Source organism: Heliangelus exortis, chromosome 10 (assembly GCF_036169615.1).
Source record: "Heliangelus exortis chromosome 10, bHelExo1.hap1, whole genome shotgun sequence".
Classification (NCBI taxonomy): Eukaryota; Metazoa; Chordata; class Aves; order Apodiformes; family Trochilidae; genus Heliangelus; species Heliangelus exortis.
The window spans coordinates 10,469,904-10,495,370 of record NC_092431.1 but is presented as its reverse complement, the minus strand read 5'-3'; the positions used below and the strand labels follow the sequence as shown (position 1 = coordinate 10,495,370).

At 37.8% G+C, this 25,467-nt stretch overlaps 1 protein-coding gene across 50 annotated transcripts in view; it reads left to right on the top strand.

The window, feature by feature from the left end:
- The window catches only part of CAMK2D (calcium/calmodulin dependent protein kinase II delta), a 136,565-nt gene that overhangs the window by 65,068 nt on the left and 46,030 nt on the right, over nt 1-25,467 (top strand). For 38 of the 50 annotated variants that reach the window (XR_011727750.1, XR_011727751.1, XR_011727748.1 and 35 more), the window contains 3 exons: nt 11,489-11,543; nt 19,577-19,642; nt 22,245-22,317. Coding sequence is in view for 45 of the 50 variants with exons in the window: in XM_071753460.1 (XP_071609561.1) it covers nt 11,489-11,543; nt 19,577-19,642; nt 22,245-22,317 (194 nt within the window). In the remaining 5 variants the exon portion in view is untranslated. Of the gene's footprint in view, nt 1-11,488; nt 11,544-19,576; nt 19,643-22,244; nt 22,318-23,263; nt 23,337-25,467 lie in introns of all 50 variants that reach the window. The other 12 variants (XM_071753471.1, XM_071753461.1, XM_071753469.1 and 9 more) reach the window with 2 other exon arrangements.

The following is a 25,467-nucleotide window of genomic DNA, read 5'->3' as shown; positions in this document are numbered from 1 at the left end:
TTCGTTGTTTCTTTCATGTTTCAGTATTGTGACATAAATTCATAATGGATGTGTAATTTGACTGTAAACAATGTCTGGCTTTTTAGAATGAAGTGTTTAATTAGTTGCAAGGTGTGCATTTGGAAGTAGATTTTATAGGCTCAATTTGTCTGTATCATGTCACATTCAGAAATCCCTTTTCCTCTTGCTTTTTATGTACATCTTCTGCATCTCAGTCAACAGAATGCTCATTCAGTAAGAGACTTTATAATATCTTGAGAAGAGCATGTGGAAACTTGTTACTTATTGAAAATGTAAAATTTCACATAGAAGATAATTTACAAAGCACTAGCTGTATACTGCTGTGGCACCAGGAGGCTGAACATCAGTCCATGTCTCAGTTCCAGGTTGGTAGCTGTCCTGATAACCATGCAAATGTTTCAGGTGTCCTTTAGGCTATTCGTCGTTCCTTCAAATATTTGCCTTTAAAAAGTCACAGACTCACTTTTTGTCATGAAGGGAGGCTGCTATGTTCCTCTATTCCTGGAAGGATCTGTCAAAGCCACGTAAGACTGGAGTGGCTGGAAATGGAGTAATATCTCCTAACTGCTCAGTTCAGTCTGGTTTTTGCAGATTTCAGCTCTGAAGACTTTCTTTTTACAAAACTGCTGATACAGGATATTTTCCAGTTGATAGAGGTTTAATGATACCTCTCTCCTCCCAGTCACATTCCAAATTTGGAAGTTCTTTTTATGGTGGCTTTGCCAGCGCACATGTACTGTCTATGGGAATGTGCTTCTAACTTTAGTTTGTCCTCTAGATGTCTGTCTCCTTTAAATACATCCAGCTTCTCGTTACAGCTGCACTGGGCCAAGCATGTTACCCTGCTCCTGAGACTTGTGTTTTGAAGATGTGATGTTATTGTATTGTAATCAAATCCACAGTTCTGTTCCTGTGCTGCTCAGCAATGAATAGCACTTGTGTGCATCAGCAATTGTATCATCCAAGAAGTGCTTTTCGATTAACACTTTTGTTTCACATTTATTTATGAGGTGACCTTGAGTGTTACTTAATTGTATTCCATTGATTTATACTTGCTGTAATATTGATGGTGTTATTGATAGGATTGTGTTGAATTTGGCCATGCAGTCTTGCTGGGGGAAGATTTTTTGATGTTCTAAAGTTGAAATTGCAGCTGAATGGCTTGCATCTACCTTCTGTAGGATATATATTTGTGGAGTTACTGGATATGCTAAAAAAAAAAAAAAAAAAAAAAAAAAGAATATTTAGACAGATGCTTCAACTGCAACTAGTAGCCTGGTTTTGTAAATACAGACAGGCATCCAGATCTCTGTTGCAGCTTTTCTTCCATCCAAGTTTGTGTGGGTTTTCACTGAGCTAATTACAATCATACAAGTGGTCCCATGGGGCAGAACAAACACTCTAATTTCCATCTACTGTGAGCCTATGATTAAAAGGTAATGGCAACTTCAAGTTTGTCATCTATTAAGTTAATATGCATTGCCTGCTTTTTGTAAAACAAACCCTTTCAATCATTTAGGATCATCATTCACTTGTAAACTTGAACATTAGGCAAATGATAGTAATTTATAGTTGTCTTCAGTTCTGGTAGCAGGACTTACTGTGATAGTTAATTGATAGAGGGGGAAGCCACATTCACTCAGAAAATAATACAGATGGTTTTAAGGCCAGCCCAAACCACCATTAGAGATGGAGTGGGATTATTATGGAAACACTCTGTCTTGGTATAGTATTTGGAATCTCTCAGTCTTACACTCTTAACTTACAGAAAGCTTCTACTGCTTATGTGTTGTCTTGGTTGATTGTAGCAGAAGGTGCAAATTTTCTGCAAATTTTTGTTCACTGTGATTGATGCTGCATGGATGTCAGCAGCATCACACCATTAGCTAAGATTACGAAACCTTACTTTTTTCCCCTTGAGACACTTCAGGCAGTCTGCTTTTCCACTTTTGTGGTGAGTGTAAGAAACAGACTTCTTTGCATGTTCACTGTAACCTCCAGCATAGTGTAAAGATACATAGGCTTGCTTTTTGATTTTGCTGTTGTCAAAAAGCAGGTTAAATGAGCCATGATGATACAATTAAACTAAGAGAGGTACACACACCAGCTTGTTAAAAGTCATTTTGGACATCTCTACACCATATTCCTATTTGTAGTAGACATGCCCTAGGAAACATGCTGTAGCTGTAACAATTACACATGAAAGTATTTATCTGCAATTGTTGTGTGCTAAACCATGCCTGGCTAAAAGAGGGGGAAATAGCAGTGGAAATCCTGTGAAGTCAATAATCTTTGGAAACATCTTGAACTAGTCAGTGTTAGCTAGAAGCCTTCCATTCTGGAAGCTGCCTCTTTCTGCTGCTGTCTGTCTGGGAAGCTCTAGTCTGGCTGCTTGTTTGGGGAAGGAAATCTCTGCCACTTCTAAGGAGCATTCTGTTTATGTTCTGTTTGCATTTGGTCCTTTGCTCACATGAGATGTGTAAGAACATCTGTGTTGGGTTGGACCAAAAGCTGGTCTGAGTGTTGCCTCAGTTGTGGAGGCCTGGGAAAGGCTGTGGAGGTGCATGTAGTGGTATTTGCCTGGAATACTTCCCTGGTCTCCAATAATGGCAGGTCAGGAACTTCCTAATAAAATAAAATCTTGTATGTGTTTTGGTAGCAGTGTGGGTCTATGTTTTATTGTCGTAGAACCAGGTTTTTGGCTGGAGCAGATCCTAGGCCTGCAGCCAGCATTTCAGAATACAGCATTTTCTGATCTCCGAGGAATACTGCACATAAAATTCCAGATGCTCTCAAAAGGTGATACTTTACATTTGGTGTAACGTTTTTAAGCACTACTGTGCTATATGTACTAATGTTTAATTTAATGTCAAACTTAGTTGACAGGGCGTAGAATTTGAGGTCTGTGCATATAAAAGTAACCCCAATTTAAGCAAAAGCTGATATATTTTTTTACCAATGTAGCTTTTCTCCCTTTTCTCCCTTTTCTCCCTTTTCTCCCTTTTCTCCCTTTTCTCCCTTTTCTCCCGTTTCTCCCGTTTCTCCCGTTTCTCCCGTTTCTCCCGTTTCTCCCGTTTCTCCCGTTTCTCCCGTTTCTCCCGTTTCTCCCGTTTCTCCCGTTTCTCCCGTTTCTCCCGTTTCTCCCGTTTCTCCCGTTTCTCCCTTTTCTCCCTTTTCTCCCTTTTCTCCCTTTTCTCCCTTTTCTCCCTTTTCTCCCTTTTCTCCCTTTTCTCCCTTTTCTCCCTTTTCTCCCTTTTCTCCCTTTTCTCCCTTTTCTCCCTTTTCTCCCTTTTCTCCCTTTTCTCCCTTTTCTCCCTTTTCTCCCTTTTCTCCCTTTTCTCCCTTTTCTCCCTTTTCTCCCTTTTCTCCCTTTTCTCCCTTTTCTCCCTTTTCTCCCTTTTCTCCCTTTTCTCCCTTTTCTCCCTTTTCTCCCTTTTCTCCCTTTTCTCCCTTTTCTCCCTTTTCTCCCTTTTCTCCCTTTTCTCCCTTTTCTCCCTTTTCTCCCTTTTCTCCCTTTTCTCCCTTTTCTCCCTTTTCTCCCTTTTCTCCCTTTTCTCCCTTTTCTCCCTTTTCTCCCTTTTCTCCCTTTTCTCCCTTTTCTCTTTCCCCCCTTCTCCTTCTCCCCCCCTTCTCCTTCTCCCCCCCTTCTCCTTCTCCCCCCCTTCTCCTTCTCCCCCCCTTCTCCTTCTCCCCCCCTTCTCCTTCTCCCCCCCTTCTCCTTCTCCCCCCCTTCTCCTCCTCCCCCCCCTCCTCCCCCCCCTCCTCCCCCCCCCCCCCCTTTTTTTTTTCTTTTTCTTTCTTTTTTCTTCCTTTTCTTCAGTTAAGCTAAAATAATGTTGAGGTCTTTTGTTCATAATTCCATAATTCCTTTGTTTGCTTTTTTTTTTCTAATAAGGTTAATATTTGAGTTTCCCTTTTAAACATTATTTCAGCTTGATGTAAAATGAACTCTATAGTTAGTTCTTGTTTACAAGGCTTTAAGTGTAATTTTTGTGAAAAAAAAGCACAGCAGCTTTTTCTGAACTTCTGTATTGCCAGCAGAAGATCAGCAAAACAGTAATGATAATTTTGACACATATATATTGAAAAAACATATTTAACTTGTTATATTTACAGTGTCTAACATATATTAGCATATATTTAAGACTTGAGCTCAGGAATCACTTTGTACCCTTGACCCTACACCAGTCAAGTGCCAGGGGAGCATTCTTAATGTCTTAATACACAGCACAGTATTTTCTTCCCAAGGATTAAACATGGATTAAACACACAGCCTCCCTATTCCAGGTGGCCCATGTCTTGCCTGTTGCTTCTTCATCTCAAAGAAAGATCCCAGTGTAGTATCATGTTGATGTCCTGCCAGGTTTTTCTTTACCCCTCCTGTATGATGCTCAGGTCAGAAGCACCTCAGCACAGTCTGCACCTGAAAATTGGCACATTACAGCACATTTGCTCCAGCATTTCCTTGATGCTGGAAGGGGGTGCTTTATTCTGGACTCAGGGGGCAGCATCTTGACTGAAGAGGACAAAGCTCAGAGTCCAGCTCCCCCAGATGCACAGCCTACAGAGAGGTTTGGGGTTTTTTTCCCTTGTTGAGGAAAAATGTTGGTGGTTGGATGTTACTGGGAGTTGAATTTGTGGAGCAGTGGTTTATGTCTAGGATGAAAATTGTAATACAGAAACACACATTTGTATGCATGATTAGCACTTAGATTATAAGTTAATGTGGAAGTTAATTTAATAGACTTACTGACCCATGGGTCATGTAAGCTGATTTATACAGAAACCAGAGGGAACACCATTTTTATGAAGGTAACAAGACAAGTGGCAGTTGGATATATGTTCTTCTAAACCACTTTAGGGGGTTTTCAAAGATGTGAACATCCGAGTTGTCATCTCTTGACTCACTGAGGAGCTGTCTGTGACTATGCAAACAGAATAAGGCTTAAAGAGGATATTGCCTGTTGTCCAAAATTTCTGTTAGCCATGCAACCCCATAGAATATAAAAATACAACTGGAAAAGCTGCTTGGTGCGGGCCTTGCCCCTTCATGAGAGGGTCTAGAAGAGCAGGTGGAATTTCTTTGGCATTCTTGAGTTACACCACAGGATTACAGTTTTCTGCTCTCTTTTTTGTTTAAAATATTTAAAGTAGAGTGAGTTTGTTTTTATAAGCTGATCCCTTGAGATACCTTGGGGCTTCCTTCTTATGAAAGGGGAGCATTTAAAAATAAACACACTTCTCTGAGTGCTCATTATATAAATTGTTTATGGTTTTGCGTTAAAAGTGTTTGAAGAGAGGGAAGTTGAAGTATGCTTTTTTCTGAACCTATTAATTTTAATAATGTAGCATCTCTGTGTTACAGATGTGTCCTCTTAATAGTTAACATTCCATTAAATTCTCTGCAGGTTGTCATTCTTCTTCTTACATGTTCTGATAAATGCTAAAATTGTTAAAAAATATAAGTGCTTAATGCATCACTGGCAGCTGAGACATCAGTTTCCTCTTAGCAAAAAAATTGTGTCAGATTTTCTTTTAATCTATGCAGCTATACTCATAACGCTTAATCTGATTATATTTAAAGGCTTTTTTGTTGTGTTGTAAAAAAATCTCATTAAACTTACAAAATCAGGGCTTTAACTGTGAAGAAGAATTAATCTAAATCACAGGATTTTCAGTATATCACTTCTATATATTACATAAAGATGCAAAGATATAGGCGTACATTTTCATACTGTGTTCTTGCTTTAAACAGCTACATGCAATTTTACTATTTTCATATATGAATAAATGAAAGTGTGTAACTCCAGCTGCTTTTTTTACCTTCAAGAATGCCACATGATTCTGCAGTATTCTTCTGTGCTTGTGTACACACATAAATGCACACTCACCTGTGTTAGGGTACACTGAAAAGCAGCAAAAATCTTCTGTTCAAAGAAAAAAGTGTCAGAGCAGTTACAGTTGCTCTCCCTGGAGACTCCTAACACAGAATATGTTTTGGAATACTGGTATGGGTTTTTTTGGTTTTTTTGTTTTTTTCAATTAGTTCACATATTTGGTAGGTTATTTTTAGCAACTAAATTTCTGATGTTTAGGCTGAAGCAATTTTAATTTCCATTTGTTAGTACTTAGTGCCTGATGTATCTGTAGAAACTAGACCTGAGGGTCTGTGCTTAGACATCACTGGCTTAGATTTGAGAAGCTGTTCTGGTTTTTTAGGGCATTTAGTAGCTCAGTGAGCTGCCCCTAATCACAAAACTGTCATGGTTTAGCACTGGTCAGGCAATTAAACCAAATAACAGAGTAACTTTTTCTAAAGCTTTTTTTTTTTTTTTTCTCTCTCCCTGACATTTCGCACCACATGTATTGATGACCTGTTTATACTGTCAGTCTTCATCCAGCAGAATTTAAGCAAGTCTCATGTCAAAAGGGTTGGTCTTTTGAGGCCATCTGCTTTGACATCAGTACCTGGACCAACTTAGTCGCATTTCAATATTTGGTCTTTTATGTACTTTGGCTATTTTTCTGCATAGCAAGGATCTTTTATCAAAGTTAAATGGTTTGGCAGTCTGACTTCTAAGCATGCATTAGACCTGAGTGGTTTTAATGAAGGCAGTGGATGTAAATATTCCTGGCATTTAATTGAAACACAATTTCCAATGTGAGGGCCTTGATGGGACAGTGTAATGGTCACAAACGAGTATTTTTATATATGCCATTTTGTTCATTCTAGTTAACAGTGTTAGAGTGCCTTGAGGACAAATACATTCTTTCCAAATATTAAATTGTCTAATTATTTTTCCTGTCATTTTTCATTATACTAGTACAAATGCAGATTAATAGGATTTTTTTCTCAAGTTATTGAACCTAAATAATTATGAATTTGTTCTGCAATAAAAACTTGTTTATCTTTTGAATGGATTTGGAAGCTATATTGTTTTCATTCACTGTTGCTGAATATAGACCTGTTAAAAGCATGCCCAGCACTGCTGACTTGCATAAACTCATTCAGTGATAGTGAGTATTATAGTACACTGCTTGCATTTTTAACAGCAGGGGGGGAGGATTACCTTCTCAGATACATAAAACAATTTTTTGTGTGTAACATCTTTCAGAAATCAGCTGCCCTTGAGCATTGCTACTGTACTAAGCTTACCAGCCTAGCCTCTAGATATTTCAGATTGTTAGGTTAATGGCTCTTACTAATATTTGCAAGGTTCTTTCTGCTGTAACTAGGCAGCTTTATTACAGAGGCCCTCAAACTCTCGTCGTCTCAGTATAATTTTGTTGTGCAAGCGTAAGGATCAATGTCAGCTTCAACAGTACCTCCTAAATTTGTGACTCTGAGCTCTTGCAATGCGAGCAGGGGGGAAAGGATACTTCCCTGCACATGGAAGACCACTGCCCATCATTATGGCAGGAGCCAAGTGCTGCTCTGTGATTTGGGCATCCCTTGTCTCATGGCTCAGCAGATGGCTGTATACCTCTGCAACCTGGTCTAGTGGGAGGTGTCCCTGTCCACTGGCAGGGGGGATTGGAAGATGATCTCTAAGGTCCCTTCCAACCCAAACAGGTCTGTGATTTTATGACTTAGGCATTGGACATTGGCTGTTAATAGCAGTAGAGATTCAGTGCCAAGTACCTGAGTGTTTATCCATCTTTAGTACTAGGTTTTACTGATATTTATAATTGGTTGTTTTCAAAGAAGTGTCTAAGCTGCACAAAATAGGAGTTATAGCCACAGCAGTAACTTCAGCATAGACTGAAGCAGGGTCGTTTTGTATTGTTTGATGCCTGGAGGCTATGGTTGTGATTGAGTTATGCACCACTGATTCAAAGAGCTTGGTTGCTCAGCAGAGATTTTTTTTATACTATGCCTCATAAGAAAGGAAATTGTGACAGTGGTGGAAAAATGTGGAGCGTTGAGTTACAGGATGAAGGTGCAGTGAAGATGGGTCCATTTGTGGTTTGGTCTGGGGAGTTTTTTTGAAGCAAGTAGATGTCTGGTCAGTGCAAACAGCAGCAGTCCTGAGCAGTGGTTCGCAGGCCTTTGCATCCACAGCTCTGCACCCGTATGGTGTTTTGTGTTTGAAACATTTAGCTTGGGATCTGGACTATGATGAATTTTGGCTTTTCTTGACACTGCTCTAGTGTCTTTTGCACTGGCACCCTTGTGAGTTTCTGAAGTTCTAACAGTAGCTTTATTTTCTTTCCCTCCTCCCTGTGGTTTATCGTGTAGAACAAGAATGATGACACAGGGTGACTTTGCAGGGAGATGCAAGCCCTGACAGTGCTGAACCACTACAGATTGTCCATGTCTCAGCCGAACAGTTTTGTTGAGTGCAAGGCATTTGTTGTCAGAGACAAAAGAACTGAAAATGCATATAGACAAGTGTTTTGAAATAGCAAATAGAGTGGTTCAAATATTACCAAAACCCATGCCTGGCTATACTGCTTCAGTTACTGAGGTTTGGGTGTTATTGTATCTTCAAATACAACAGCTTATGCCCAGTGGCAGGCAGTTAGACATTCCAAGAGAGATTACATTAAGATATTCTATTAGGTTCCTTCCACTAAGTAGTTAAGTCCATTTTTAGGTGGTTGGGTTTTTAGTTTTTTGTTATTGGGTTTTTCATTGTTTGTTTTAGTTTTTTGTTTGGGGTTTTTGGGTTGTTGTCATTCTTATAAGAGTGATCAGCATAAGATCTGCATAGATATTTTAATATGCTTTTGGAAGTGAATACAGAGGAAAAGAGTGACTGCCCATTTTTCACTCTTCTTGCAGGAAGTTGAAGAAATAATCTGCATATTTCAGCAAATGCAACATATCTGTGTCTTTCCAACCATGTTTAAACCTCAACTATTGATGAATGACCCCTAACAATGCATTATTTGAGATATATTCTGATGTACTATATTATGAACCCTTTCTAACAATGCATTATTTAAGACATCTAGCTTCTGAGAGGTCCAGGATTAATGCTTCTGAGAGTCCAGAAACACCAAATTATAGCACCAAAGGGAAAATGGGTGTCTTTAACTACATTGTCTTTAAAGACATTATCCCTTTCCATGCTCTTTTAATAAACATGATGAATGGGATTGCATGGAAAGAGTCTTCCCTATCACACAGCACTCTGGCCATTCGACACCTCCCTTCTTACATGTTTGTTCAGCTGTTGCACTAATCATGAATCATGATTACATAAACTTAATTTAAAACTCATTCTTCTCAAATATTATCATTTTAGCAATTTCACAAAGGTAAATATTTTTGGCAACAGTTTTAGATGTGATTAAATATCTTTACCCCAAAGAATTTTTATCTGACTTTATCTACCATTTAACTTGTATCCGTGCCAGGAGGAATTTGGTTTTCATTGAAAGTATGTGAAATACTATTATTTTTATTCCTTTTTTTCCTTTAAAGTAAGACACGGAGAAAGGAGATAATAAGGTTGCTTGACCGTTGTATCAAGCTGTTTTCTGTAGAGCAGACACATAATATTATAGTTCAGAACAGAAAGTCAAAGTCTGTAATGGTGTTAGTGAGCAGCGGGGAGGGGAATGCTGCTTTGAATCAAAAAAAATATGTTCACAGGAAAACCACACTTTGAGTTCTTACAAATCTATTTCAGGAACAGGCAGTTTCTACCAAAAGGTATAATTTATTGTGTATTAAATATTCAAAAGTTTCAAAAAATTTTGGAGAGGCATCTGAAAAACTTACTAGCTACACTCCAAAATTTATTATTTTATGATTATGTTGCATGTCTGTGCAAGCAGCTCTGCTAAACAGCATTGCTTATTTTTGAGAATGGATTGATTAATAGTGTCTTTGATGCCACTATAGGAAGTGGTGTACTCAAAAGCCAGATGATTTAAGGGTGTCTGCTCTGAGCTAGAAATCTCAGCGTAGATCTGGGAGATTTCTGTTTCTTGCTTTTTCTACACTGTAATTATTTGATTCATTTTTATTACACTTTTGGTGTGCTTTAACCCTATAATCAATTACATCCTATACTATTTAATATTTATAGTATTAGCTTACAGAATCCTACACTGTATGTCCGTCTAATATCTATATATAAGTAGGGTATCTTTTACCAGAGCAGCGATGGCCTTTTGTGCTCAAGTCTTACATTTTGTAAAAACTTGGACAAATATAGAATATACAACTAGCCAAAACTAAATTCTGATTTAGGCCTACTTGGCTCTTCAGATTCATCACGAGCTCTTAGTAGTGAGTCAGCCAAGAGCTGGTTTTCTCTTTGGTATTTTGTAAACACAAGATGTTTCCCTGGGCTAAATATTATTACCTGCTTGTCCTTATTTGACAGGGGATAAGCAGTTTGTTTTGGGTGGTTTGCGGTTTTTTGTTTGTTTGTTTTTAAGGGAATATAAATCAGTCACATGCAAGTCGTTTCTTTTTTTTTTTTTTTACCTACAAACACATATTATTATTATGATAATGTATCCGATGAACAGAAAACTGGCTTTCAAATGGATAAGTAGTATATTGTTACACTGCTGCAGCTGACTTTGTTACAGTGCAATTAGTCCTTGTCTCAGTAGTTAGCTTGTTTAAATATCTCACTATTTTCTCTCTAAAATTGCAGACATTTAATTAAAAGTTAGAACAAGGAGGTGAGACTAATAAAGGGCAAATTACTATAGGGACTGCAAACAGTGATTTCATTTTTAATTTAAATTACTTAGTTAAGTAAGAATCTTGAATTATTAAGTGAATGTGCCCTTTTGCTTTTCATTTATTTTAGCTATAGTCGAATGCTTTTAGTTTGCAATGATGTTTTTTCTTTCAAAATCAGTACTTACTGTCTGATCATGGAATTTGTTAACAAAGCCCTTACAGTTTGCTGTTCTGCTGAAATCTATGATTAATTGTGGTGCTTTTTCTCCCAGTTTGTTTTGTTTCCAACTAAGATGTAACACTGCTGGGAAAACAGTTGTATGACATTAAGTATACTGCTTAAGATAATAAAAGCCCACTGACTGCGGACCCCTGTGGTCTCCAGTCTATTTATGATTGATTGGAGGGTTTGCCTAGGATAAGGGGATTGTAATCAAATTAATAGAATCTATTATTAAGAAGTCTGACAGTGCTTTCATCACTGGTTCAGTCATGATTCAGCATGAAGGGCAAAGGCAGTCTGGTGTGATAGGAAATGCCCGCAGCCTTCTTCTGTAGCATAGCATGAGCAGAGAGTCTTTAAAAATAACAGTATGATGAGCTGCACATACAGTCTTTATACTTTATGAAAAAGATAATTCTGAAGGTAGGAAGTTTAAAAACAAAAAACAAAAATACCACACAGATGAGAAAACATGTATTGCAATACCAGCTCTATCATAGAATTAAAATCCTCCCTTCCCCCCAAATCAAAGACAGTCGTTAAAGACATGGAAAAGATGACTGGTGTTTGTCTTTTTTTCCTCCTTTCAATAGTGCGGCTTCATGACAGCATATCAGAAGAAGGATTCCATTACTTAGTCTTTGACTTGTAAGTATGTGTTTTGCATATGTTCAGCATGTTGGGGATGCAGTATTCAAACTTTTAGATGTAAATACAAGCTCACAAGATAAATGAATGGTTCTGGTGCAGTGAGTTGAACAAATAGATGTAAATAGGGCTGGAAGGACAGTAATACGTTTGGTCATTTGCATATAGAAGAGCTAATTTGTGAGTGTCAATCAATGAAATTGAAATTAAACTTTCAATAAATAGGGCCACTGTTGAAAAGGATCTTAATATGAAACGTAAGTAAAAGTTGCATGGTATCTGCCAAAGTTAAGCAAACAGATGACTTAGAAAAAGTAATTTGCTGCATGTCAGATGTCTGTGAGTGAAACATAAAAAAATACATGGAAGAATAGTTTCTCTACAGAAAATCTCCATTGCTAGATTGAAAGGTAAGTCAGGGTTTACTGGGAAGACTTATTACTAATTGATACCTTACTGATATATAAAATACTACATTTTTACTTCATTCAGAATGTAAAATGCCTGTCAAATAGAATGGAAGTTTCCCACTTATTCTATGTTTTGCTTCAGGAATTTCAGTCCTGTGGCCCGTTCATGTAGTGACTATGTGTATGTGTAGATCAGTGGGGAAGAAGGGATGGAGACAACATGAATTATGTGTCTCAGACTCTCAGAGAGACACTGATGTTTTTCATTCCTCCCCAGGACAGGTGAACTTTTCTACTCACTTGAAAAGTGATTGCTTTTGGTGCTGGGTATGGGCAGACATCAATTCCCTTGCAAAACTGACTTACATAGGTAAAATTACCTATTTCAGATGAAGATTTTTCTGGGGAAGTTAGTGGTTTTGACAAATGACAACCCTTATCAACAAGAGCTTTCTTAGGCCCAACATGTTTTTGTTGGTTAGAATGAGAATTTACCCTAAAAATGCAAAATAATTTCTAAGCATACAAACTGAAGTATTTGCATCCAACATAGGTATGTTAAACCTGAATCTTCCACAATCACAAGCTTTCACGTTCAGGTTACGTGCTGGTTTAATTTCTGACTTAAATTTTTTAAAGAAATCTGTGAAGTCTTCTTCAACACTAATTTTCAGACTAGCCTTGCAAAAATATTAAATAGCCTGTCTGCAGTAAAGGCTATCAGGGTTCAGTACTCAAATCCTATCTGGGCTCAACAGGAATTTGTATCTAATTTGTCATTATCCCAAGTAAGTTCTCTAACTATTGGCTTGGAAATTACTCTAGAGGACATCAGGCGTACTTGTTCTCTAATGTGCACTGGGTTAATTCTTTTGTTCTTGTCTTTTTTTTTTTTTTTTAATGGATACAAATTAAATCTTTCTATGTGGAATTGGAAAATATCCTTTCAATCGTGAGCGTTTTCAATAAGTGGAAGCAGAATACTTAGTTCTAGGGACAATATCTCACTTATAAACTGAGGATTTTTTTTTTCTTTATTATTGTACTTCTCGACTGTTAGAAAATACTCAAATTGCAGTTAGTCTGTTTCTGCCTTAAAGGGGATATATAGTTTGAGAGATATCTCAGGAGATTATGATTGCAAAGGCCTTGGTAGTTGTAGATACCAGTATCTGTATCTTGATAGTAGCAGAACAAGTAGAAGCCTGTATTCTGCAATAAAAATTACTACCTCACCCAGACATACTATCTTGGCAGAAACCTCATTTCTGCAGGAAGCATTCTGCACTGGTTGGAAGTTGCTCTCTTTTCCCCCCCTTGGCCTCATTCAAGACAAACATAGGAACAGAATCAAATGTAAGTTGCTCATCTAGAACAGTCAACATGGTTTTGTTTTCCATCCTCTTCAAAGAAAGAAGGCTTCGAGATATACAGTTTTTTATGTTTTGCTCATGTGACTATACAGACTGGCAGCTGTCTTTGGAAAAGCAACCTGTTCTGTCCTTGAAGAACTTATGGCTAATTAGTAAGGATACCTATCCACATGTGGTTAATTTTTCACTCTAATTAAGAAATTACTGCTTTAATGCCCACTATTCGTTAGTGAAACTTTATCTTTTTCTGCAGTAACAAATATATGGGTTAGTGGCTTTTAATGGTTTTAATGCACATAAACTACCTGCCACAAAAAACGCACTTCTGTAATATTAAGGACAAGTACATGCCTCTGAAAATTTATTTAATTTTTACTCAACAGGAGCTTGGCTGTGGTATAACACTGTCACTCCACCCACACCTACCATCATGTCGTTATCTTAACAATGTCTTTCAGACTGTGTGGGATTCAGTATGACTGTTTCTTTAGAAATTTCTTCTAGCCTGCATCCCACATAAGAAAGTGAAAAGGAAGAATGCTTTTTCTGTGAACAGAAAAAAAGCCATCATTGTCACTTTCTATTTTGCATTTCTAATAATTGCTTATGAATTAATGTCATAGAGATGCCTACTATCTGAAGGAGAAGCCTGTTGCCTCACTTGTATACCTCAGTGATGGCTATGCTTTTATCTGGAGAAAAAAATAATTAATGTGCTCTCCTACAGGTGTGCATTTGCATGAAGAGTTTTAGGGTCGGTGGAAATCTTTCAAAATTGTCCAGTGTGGAAACTGGACATGGAACAATGAAAGTTACAGTTTCTAATAAAGTGCCATATTGGGGTCTTCCTGTGAGAAGTCCTGCATATGAGAGAAATGGATACACTGAAGTATCACAGCAGTGATTTTCAAGGTCTTGTTGATGTTGCTGCTGAGGAGCAGAGGCATCTTACTGATCTACCAATATCATTGCTATGTTTTTTCAGAAAATAACTAAGATGGCCCTTCTGTGATATTTCTCCCAAATAAAGGGCTTCCTTCTGTTACGTTTCTCTCACCAGGTATATTGAAGTAGCTTGAAGATCAGTAGAATGTGTGTAGTAAGATCTGTAATGGACTTTATGAAGTTTTTTAATGGTAAAGGCATCTGTAGTTAGGATTCTTGTCTATTAGTCCATTGCAGTTGTTAAGGAAGAATGAGATTGTTCTCAGTGCTAATGACGTTATCTGAGTTTAAATCCAATCAGATCTGTCAGTATTAATTGCTGTATCTGAATGGAAACAGCTGTAGCACTTGAAGGCTCTCTTGTTCAAGTCAGTGAGATTCTTCTTGTTCAGTGTCTCCCATTTTAATGCATTTGATGAGATGCAACAATTGGTACATTTAGAACTCTGGTGTTGCTGTTGAACTGAAAGTGGAGTGACTGTACTGTGCAGAAGAAACAAAAATGCCAAAAAAAAAGTCTAACTGCAGAACAATCTTTGCATAGGCTTAGTACCTGAACCTTCCTTTTCCAGAGTCAGAAATGTCACAGATAGACATAAAATGTGCATGGCTACTGTAATTTTGTAAGACTGCTTCCTTGTACTTTCATTGTGAAAGCAATTTAAGAAATAAGAAGTGTAACCAAGGGTGAAACACCAGCAGTGTGATCATCAGCAGTGGCTTCTTTAGCCAGCTTTACTCATCTGGGAGTTTCTTCTAAAGATCTGCATATATTTATATGTTTTACTAATAAATTTAATATAATAGATGAAATTAGATATTTTTTTATATGCTGTTGCGAAAGATTGCAAAAAAAAAATATTTGGCACTTAAACACTGGAAATAGTAATTTATTTTAGTAGTGTTTGTTGGATGAAGCACTTAAAAACTGCTTCTTAGTGTACCTCTTCTGAGATATAAATAGAAAGAGCATCCTTTGTATATGGAATCCCTCTGCTTTCCTCTCACTCCATGGTCTGACTGAAAGACATGCCTGGTGCAAAGGGTTGTGGTGTTTCTACATGTTGCTTGTGCTTTTGTTTAAACAAATCCATGTGCTTCATCTGTTGACATTTTAGTATGCTCTTCAGAAAATTAAGAAAGAATAACAATAATTTGTAAGAACCAGTGGCATTTAATTTATATCCTGAAAGCTGCAAGAGCTCAGTATCATGAGTGCCCAGTCATGAAAGAGGGACCTCATTGAAGATGCCAATCTGTCTGTACAGAAGATCCATCCATTTACTTCCCATTTTAATCTTGTGGGGAGAAAGTAGCTTGACAACTGCTCATGTAGCTTTATAGTAAAAGACCAGAGTTGTGGGGCTTTTTTATTACTGGGGGTTATTTTATTACTGTTTACCCTCTACTTTGCCTACCTGGATATATTTTTAGATCTAACTATTATAGTAGTTCTAATTTAAGCATACAGACCAGTGTACCAAGTGGTACAATTTATCTGTTTTCCATTATTTTAGCCTGGGGGAGGGAGAAAGTTTAAAAGAAGCGGCAAACTCTGGGCAAGTCCTCTGTTTTCATTTCCTTATATAATTTCACAATTACATGCACATCTTGATATATTCCAGTGCTGTAATAAACAGCTAAAAACAGCTGCAAGCCTTGAAAATGCACACAATGTGCAGCACCCAAGTGCACAGCCTAACCAGAGCCCCTAAACACAGCCTCAGTGGGATGCTAGAGTTTGTTCAATTCCTCCTATATTTAGAGATCAATCTAACTATTTCTGTTGATCAGCAAAACCTGCAAGAGTTTGGATTTCAGCGCACCTCTCCATGGAAGGCTGGGAACAGAGCAGGAGCACAGAGCCATGAATTCACCAGAGTACATCACACTTGCCTATCAAGTCATGGCCTTCATTAAGCAAAGAGAACCTCCTAATTAAGGAGCTTTTCTGTTTGTGTAGTTTGTATTCAGGCCCTTCCCCCTTCCCCAGCCATCATGTTTCATCATTGAAGATACAGGGGGAAAAATCGACCTAACAACATTACATCCAAGAAGCAGTAGAATATTTAGTAGCCCCTGTATGGCATATAAAAGTTTACTGGTAACTGCTCTGTTCTTTTTTTATAAAATCAGTGAATAACTGGTTGGTATGGACCCGTAGACGTTCTCATCTAATCCCTTTCTCAAGCAAAGTCCAATTGAATCAGTCTGCTCAGGGATTTTTCAAGGTGGATCTTCAAGGATGGAAATTCCACAACTTCTTTGAGCAACATGTGCATGGTAAACAATGATAATAACAATAAAGGAAGAAAAATCCTTATATCTAATTGGTATTTCTGGTGGTGCAGCTGGGCTTGTTGCCTTTTATGTCTCTGCATATTCACCCAGTAGGGAGTTGTAGACAGCTATGAGATCTCCCCTGAGCATTCTCATCTTAACAGTGAGCAAACCCTGCTATCTTAGCCTTTCAACATGCTTCCAACTCCATCTGTCTTGGTGGCCCTCCATCAGACACAGTTCACTGTGTGAGTGTTGGTGCACTGGGAAGCCCAAAAGGGGACAAGATTCCAGGTGCTATCTCACATGTGCCAAATGCAAGGAAAAAATAGTTTTCTTCAGCCTTCTGGCTGTCCTGGTACATTGCTCATGGATGCTCAGTGAGCCAAAGGCACCAATGCAGATATTCATTTTCTCAGGGTCAGAGGCTCAGAAGATTAGTTCCCTGCACTGCCTTCCTTCATTACTGCTGTTCAGGTGCCTTCTGAGAATTATTCCTACTGCATCCTTTGAATTGATGGAGTGTGGGAATTGCTGCCACCTTTTTCGATTGTCACTGAAATTTACCTGCTCTGTTCTTTTTTTTTTTTTTTTCATCATTCAACAGTAGTTATGAATGCCAAGCAAATGTTTAGTGTCAGCAAATAAGAAAGTATATCCCCTTCTTTTCTCTGTGAGTGAGAAAAACAAGCATTAGCTTCGTGTTCCTTTCCACTGAAGCACACTTTGATAACAAAAGCTTTTTCTTTTCTTTTTTCACTTGGATCAAAAGTAAATGTTTAGAGAAGAATAAGATCAAAGGATGCTTTGTTGTTTTCATTCATCACAAAGTGTGAATTATTCCTCATTGCCAGAACTGTGGTAGACAAATGTACATGCAAACAAGAGATCCCAAATACTGTCAAAATCTGCATCAATCAAACATTTTGTGCTACAGCAACCAAAGACAGTTTCTGGAAGGTAGAAGACAAAAAAGAAAAAGAATGAGAATACAAATCAGGAAAATAACTGTTTTACATCCTCCAGATTTTATCACAGATTTTTATACGAAATAGCATTCTGTTACTTAAAAGTGATAAATTTCAAAGTCAGTAAGGTTCAAACTCAGGAAAAGAATGCTGTAGACCAAATGTAAACGGAAACATGAAAGTAAAGGTTTTTAACCGTCCTTCTCCAAGAGAGGAGTTGTGCTGTTGGTTGAGCAGGTAATTTCTGTTGTCATCTGATGTGACTGAATAACTGGGCTCTAAAACAGACTTAGTGCAAAAATTTTGGAAATTAATTATATGATCCTGAATATTCCAAGTATCCTGACTTTTAATATTTTAATCCTATTGCATTTAATTGTGTTCAGCGATAATTGTATTCATTGTAGTATAGATTTTTAAGCATCTTAATCTTTAAGCATCATGTAGCCCATTCTAGCTTTTGCATTTGGGAATTCATTGAGAATATAATGTGCTGTATTAAAATTTACTATATTCAACACTGATGAAATTGATCTCCCACCTAGGAATTATTTAGGTTGGCTTTCAGTGGGATCAATGTTTTGGAAAGCAGGAATTGAAAAAACTTCAGCCTCCCATTGAGGCTGTGTTTAGGGGCTCTGGTTAAGCTCTGCACTTGGGTGCTGCACATTGTGTGCATTTTCAAGGCTTGCAGCTGTTTTTAGCTGTTTATTACAGCACTGGAATATATGAAGATTTGAATGGAGCTGTGAAATTGTGGCAGTGTATCCCAAAAAGAGAAATGTTAAGGGTATAGCACAGGAATGGTCTTCCAGTTTCTTAGAGTACACTCGTTGACCCAGGCAACCAAAACTTTTAGAATTTCATTAAAAACCTCATCAATCTTCATCTTAAAAATAGAACACCAGTCTCAGTTACTTTACCAAAAACTGTTTAATTACACCAGTTTTATGATTCTTAGAAAACTCCTGATTTTAACCTTGTATATATTCACAGGTATAAGGTGCTTATTTATTGTTGTACTTATTACTGTCCCTTAGAGGTCTCCTCTTTGGAGACAGCAGCTTATGCTCTTTGTGCTCAGTATTTATTTTCATCCCTCTTAAACTTGGTTTAGCCATGTTAAACTGACTTTGCCTCTCTGAGAAGATATAAGTAAATGAACAGATAGTCCAGTAGAAATTTTCTGCTCATATTTCTGTTTCATTTGCCTTTTCTGAATGTGAGTGACTGGAACTGTGTACTATATAAGAGAGGATTTTCCTGCTGTGAGTAAGGACATTGCTGTCACCCTATTTCAAATGCATCCCAGGACTGTGGCAGCATCCTAATGGTGACTTATTCTGGAGTAGCATTTTCAGGTTAAGATAGCATAGTTTTATTTCCTTTCAACCACTTCTTCCTATTAAATCAGTACTATTAAACCAATTTTAAATGGCATTTTTGCTAAACTTCCTACTTTCTGACAGAGATAACTGAAAATTTTCTAGAAAATTAATTTGCCATTGTACTGATCAGGTTACTCTTCTACTGATACTCTCCTTCTTAGTAATCCTCCTTCTAGCAAAAGAATAACAAACAATCTGCTGTGGCACATGGGTACAAATCTATTGTGTCTTGACCTAAACGTAAGAACCCTTTTTCCTTTTTAGCATTATTGTATTCTCCTTTCTTATATTTGTCTTGTGTTGCATTCTTAATATATCCTGAACTGTTCTGAACTTCAGGCACAATTTTCCTTGCTGGTCAGTTCCCTTTCTTCTTGTAGCTTCATACTTACTCTTGACAGCTTTAACTGATGGCTTCTTGCCCAATAAGCTCCTGCTCTTTGCTTTATTTTCCAGTTATGATTGCTCCTCTTTCACATCCTTTTTATTCCTGTAATAATATGGATTGACAAACCTTCCGCTTTAGTTCCTTCACTATGCTGGTCAAGACCTTTTGCATTTCTGTATAAATATTTCAGTTATCCCTCTCTGACTTCTCCCTGTCAAATTAATTTAAGATGCACATTTTCACTTCTGAAATCTCCTTTCTCATCTTGCTTTTTCTAACAGAGTCACAGGAGGTGAATTATTTGAAGATATAGTTGCAAGAGAATATTATAGTGAAGCAGATGCCAGGTAAGTCAGTTGGTTTTCTCATGTTGCCTTTAATAGTTCTAGGATAGGTATTGAAATATCTTCTGGTGTTTGGCATCAGTTTTAACTAGCACAGTCTGTGATTTCTTATAGCATTCTCTGGGATATAGGGGACACAGTGTGGTGTTTTGAGCTCATGACTGTGTGATGGAGAACTCGTATGAGGTCTGGGTATCTGCTAATCTGTAAAAGCTGAAATTTGATCTCAGTTTGCTAAAAATCTTTGTAAACACCAAGTTGTTGAAATCTTACCCTATTTTCTCCTCTGCAAACTGGGCATAACATTTCAGCTATCTCATCTTGGTATTCTTACATATGATGATCAAAGTTTGCAATGTATGTTGGTCTTGAGAAAATTTTACATTTAGTACCGTTTTTGTTCTTGGTCCAGAAGTACTATTTTCCTTTTCATATTTAAATACTTTTGTTGTGTTTCATCAATAAGCAATTATAATGTGCATCTCATAGTCTGAGCTCAAATACAAAATTTCTAGCAATTTTCTGCAAGTGCTTGTTGAAAAACTTGAAGAGGAAGTTGACAGTTATCATAATTTGCATGCTGACACAAAGTATCAGGGCCATTTTTCCGTCTCAGAATCTGTTTGCCCTCCTATAAAAATAGATATTAAAATATTCTCATGTAATTATGCATCTTAAGCATTGTGGTTTACTATCTTTAGGAAAATATGTTTACAACTACACCCTTCTCAGAAAATTTATCTCAAAGTAAATTTAAAGAATCCTCATGTTTTTGTGTGTTCATAGTCCCATACCATCATTGATATGTGTTCAGGAAATATAACTTTCAGTTATTACTTTACATTTGTAATTAATTAGCAGACTGGAAAGCATGAAATGCCCCTAACAACTGTTGTAGGATAATAATGAACAAACAAGAAGTTACTTTGAATGTTAGGAAGCTTCCACTGTATATTGCTCTTAGTAATTTCTGTATGAATAGTTGGAAACATCATTACCTTAAGCATTTAAATGTCAAACAACACGTAGCAAAACATTCCATAGAAAAGAAAACAAAATTAGTAATTTAGATGGGCTAGAAGGAGAGGAGCTATGTTTTAAAAAATTTTGAATTATTTTGCCTGTTACAGTTCAAGAAAAACTAATATTGATGCCAAAGGCCAGCACATGGTGTCAATGTGTGTTTTTTAAATACTTGTGGTTTAAAAGGAAAAATTGCAATGATTTTTTTTGTTTCTGTTGTAGAATTATAACATATTGGAAGGGACTGTGCATATATATAAGTATATATATGATATAAATATATATATGTATGCATTTATATATTCAGTAAAACCCTGACCAGATAAGGGAAATATCTAGTTATCATGCATCTCTGTATTTTTAATATATATATATTTCTATGTGTATGTGTATGTACACAAAAATATATATATATATAATATATATATATATATATATATATATATATATAGTGTGTGTGTGAGTGTATCCTTGCAGAAATAGTTAATGGACTTTATAGATACGTGTCCTGGGACTGCTAATACTGCTGTGCTCCTGCAAGCCCTTACTCACACGAGTAGTCTTTACTCATACAAGCGGTCCAGCTCCATGAGTTGTGAACTACTCGCAAAAGAAAGGGTTTTCAGGCTTGGGCTCCAGTTACTGATTTATGACCATTCCTTCTGAATTCCATGGTCAAAACATTTAGGATGAGCAGTATAAAATCCTTGGCCTTTGACTACTCTGTGTTGCTTACAGTCACTGACTTTTGCCACAAGAATATAGTTTTTAAAAAATGTATAAACTCTTGTGGTGCCCAAAAAACATCTGAAAAAGTTCCAGTGCTCTAACAAATTAATACTTTAGTTGTGCTTTTTGGCATCATAGGCTGGCCAATACTTGCAAACCTGGGTATAGAAAAATAGGTGCTAATTAAGTTATTTGAAGCACCAAAATCAAGCATTTGTTTTACATTTCATGAGTGACTCCTAACTAAACAAGTACTTGATGATAATTTACATGAAAATGAATGCCACTTTTTTCATTACTTGGCTTTCTTCTACTAACAGTTTTTAAGAAACCAAGAGATGCAAAATGAGTAATGTTTTTCTTCTCCCTAGCTATTGACTTTGTTCCATTTGTTTTTCTGTATATCACATCATTTCTGAACATTTTCTTGTTTCAAAACTTGTAATGTTGACTTCACTTTAAAAATTTTTAAAAAACAAACTATATGACTAATTGCTTTATTGCGTCCACTTTGGTTTTGCTATAGCAGTTTTTGGAAACTGGAAAAAGTTTCCTGACTGCTAAATGAAAATAAAATCTAATGATTCTGTCTCATGGGTTTCATATGTTCCACGTTAAATGTCATTTTGGTTTTGTTTATTTTTTTGTTTGCTTTGTTTTTTGGATGTGTTGGAGCTGGAAATATCTCTATATTCAACATCGTTTTGTTCCAGTTCAATGTGCAATCAAGACTTATCAGGAGGTGTAAAATTGGTTTTGTTCTATACTTTTTAATTTTATTTTATTTTGTATTTAATGTGATTATGTGCCTTTAAAATGTTCTCCCTTCCATTCTGCCCTTGTATCTTTGCAGTCATTGTATACAGCAGATTCTAGAAAGTGTTAATCATTGTCATCTAAATGGCATAGTTCACAGAGACCTGAAGGTCAGTATCTGGTGCCCATCAATTGGATATGAGAGTTTGGGGGTATTTTTTTTTTCCGCTGGGCAGGGGCAGAGGGTGGGTTGTCTGCGGTGTTCCCTTGCCTATCCTACTCACCCTCAAAACAACCAGCTGAACAAATAATGCATGATGCCTCTTTCCAGTTTGCAAGTCTACAGGCCTAATATACATCATGGCAAAAGGGGGAATGGTTGCCAAACAAATGGTCTCCTTCCAAGGTGCTGGATTTGTACCATGCTGTCAAATGTGTCTGGTGTTCTATTAGGGCTGTCTATGTATTGCTGTGTATGCATATGGAGGTGATTTTTGGCTGTGATGTATGTCAGCTTGCAGATTTAAACACTTCTGTTCTGAGCCCCTGGGTTGCAGTAGCACAACAACTGGCTGCACACTGCTGCATAGGAGTTTGACAGTCCCTAAGACAAGTGATGCTAATTGCCAGCTAAATTAGACCTCAATAAGTTAATTGACCTAAACCACTTCACTTGAAGTGGATTTGTTACCACAATGGCTGCTACGGTTTCTAGTAAGGAAAGGAGGAAAAAGTGCAGAGGATGCAAATATTTAATTACAACTTCATCAGCAAATTAATGGTGAAAAATTGATACACTCTTCCAACAATTTTCCTTTTTAAAACTGCTATTTAAAAACAAACCAAAACAACTCCAAAATTAAATGAAAACCAAATAAACCAGCAGCTGACCCCAGCATGGCTCCAACGCCGGCCCCTTGCCGCTGGCACTGTGCAGGGTCCCACCGCAGTGGTGGTGCCTGAGGCTGTCGTGTTCTGAGCAGCGCGGGGCGGTGTGGAATGGGGCGACGGGAGCGCGACGACCACCATGGCCCTGCCACCGGCGCCGCGCAGCCGCCCGGCTGTTGGCAGCTAGTGCACGCTTGGAACTAACCCGCGCCCCGTGTTTGCATGCAGTCATTGCATTCAGCAGATCCTGGAGGCTGTGCTGCACTGCCATCAGATGGGCGTTGTCCATCGTGACCTGAAGGTGAGTGAGTGCTGCTGCATGGAGAGCAGCAGGCCCTACTGAAACAGAGCCTTGATCAGTAGAAATGTAAACCATTTTCTTTTTCTATTTTTGTTTTTGTACCTCTTTCTTATCTTTCACTTTACGTGTGCACAAGAACCAGCCGTTAGCACTGACTGGAGAAAATCTTCTCAAGTCTTGTGGTGATGGGTTGATCTTGACTGGGCACCAAGTGTCCACCAAGCCACCCCTTCGCTCCCTTCCTTGGCAGGGGAGAAAATAACAATGTAAAAAAGCTCATGGGTCAAGGTAAAAGCATTATAATAAAGCAAAAGCAAAGACCACACATGAAAGCAAAGGAAAACAAGGTTTTATTCTCAGCTTTCCTGCAGCAGGCAATATCCAGCCACTTCCTGGGAAACAAGACTTAAGTATATGTACTGTTTGCTTAAAGGAACAAATATAAATAACAAATGCCCTCCCCTTACCCCTTCTTTCTCCCAGCTTGTATTGCTGAGCTGAAGGCCTACAGTATGGAATATCAGCTGTCTTGTCTGTGTCCATTCCAGAGATCTTGCCCACCTTCAGCCTACTTGGGGGCAATGTTGAAGAGACAGCCTTGATGCTGTGGAGCACTTCCAGTCTCATGGGAGAACAGGAATTGCTCCTCAAGCATTTGGTGTATTTAATAAATACACAATCTCCTCCATCATCGGAACTTTTGGGGCAGGGTGGGGGAGAACTTCCCATCTTTTATCAGAGTGTTTCTGGAAAGGACGCTAGCTTTTGCACAGCATGTGTTTTTGTGATGCAAGGCTAGCTGCTGTGAGACTGCTGGCACAAAGACCACTCTCTCCTCCAGATGACGACTGCGCTACAGAATATCTTTAGGAAGTGGGAATTTCTACAGTGTTCTCACTGTGACCACCTGAGGAGTGTAATTTCTTCCAGACAAATGATAGCATTGGGATAGAAGCATCAGAAAGAAAACTCATGTGTTGGGAAGGGCATTTGTCTTAACTGGGTAGATATCCAAACAGCTGGAGATATCTGCTGCAGAAATGCTGTCTGTATTTAAAGTGTGTTGGCAGAGAAAACGTGTAAAGATAATTTTCTGTTACTGGGAAGCTCAGCTCAGGGAGACAAGTCTGTCTCAAAACTGGTAGGTGTGGAGGCTAAGGCATGCTGATTCCTGCTAGCATAGCATCTTTGTTTCTTATTTTCCTTTCTGAAGTTAGTTGAAGTTACAGGGAACAGGAATTTCCTGCCAGGACAGGAGTTTTCTAGTGGTTATCATTAGTAATAACATTGGAATCAGAATGCTATCATCTTTCTTCCTATCCTCAGCTACTAAGTAAACAACTCTTCTAGTCCTAGGTCTGATACAAAGGTTTTGTCCTGGTTTTGTCCTGTGAGAAGACCAAAGGGTTAGGCTCCAAAAGCTCAGGGAGCAGGATGGATTGAACAGGCACATCCATGAAATTCTCTACTTGTTTTGTGTGTCTTGGTAGTGCATTGTCACAGTTATATAGTAGGAGACTGAGAAGTCTTGATCCCATCCCTAAGTCTTGTGTGGCAGCCAGATAACAGGGAACAAGTTGGTATGAAAGAATGTCAGATTTGTCCAGCTGCTCCAGCGATTACAGTCTGCACTGTACACTCGAGACTATGCTTCTAGCATGGAAAGGAATTGAAAAAAAAAAATTTTAGCCATGCAGTCTGGTAGAGCAAGGAATGCTTTCTAGAAGTCTTCATACATTGACACAGAATATCTTTCTCTGTGCAAAAATGTATTAAATCCAGCTGTTTACTGCTCCTGACCATGGACCATGTGTATATTTCTTACTATGGTAAATCCAGGATGAATTGAGAAAACAGTGTGAGAAAAAGTGTTTCTGCCAAGTTCTAGTACCCAGTTTCATTCCTGAAAGCAAAAACTTGAGGAAGCAGCCTTCATTAGTTACTACTTTGTGGAAAAAGAGAAAAACCAGAGAGTGAAATGAAAGACTGTGGTGAAATCCCAGCAGAAGTCTCTGTACCAAAAAGAGTATAATGACACCCAAGATAAGAGCTACCAGACGTGGTACATAACATACAAGATGGTTATGGCCTGGCATAGATCCTTAAACTGCACAACTTGGTTGACTTTTTT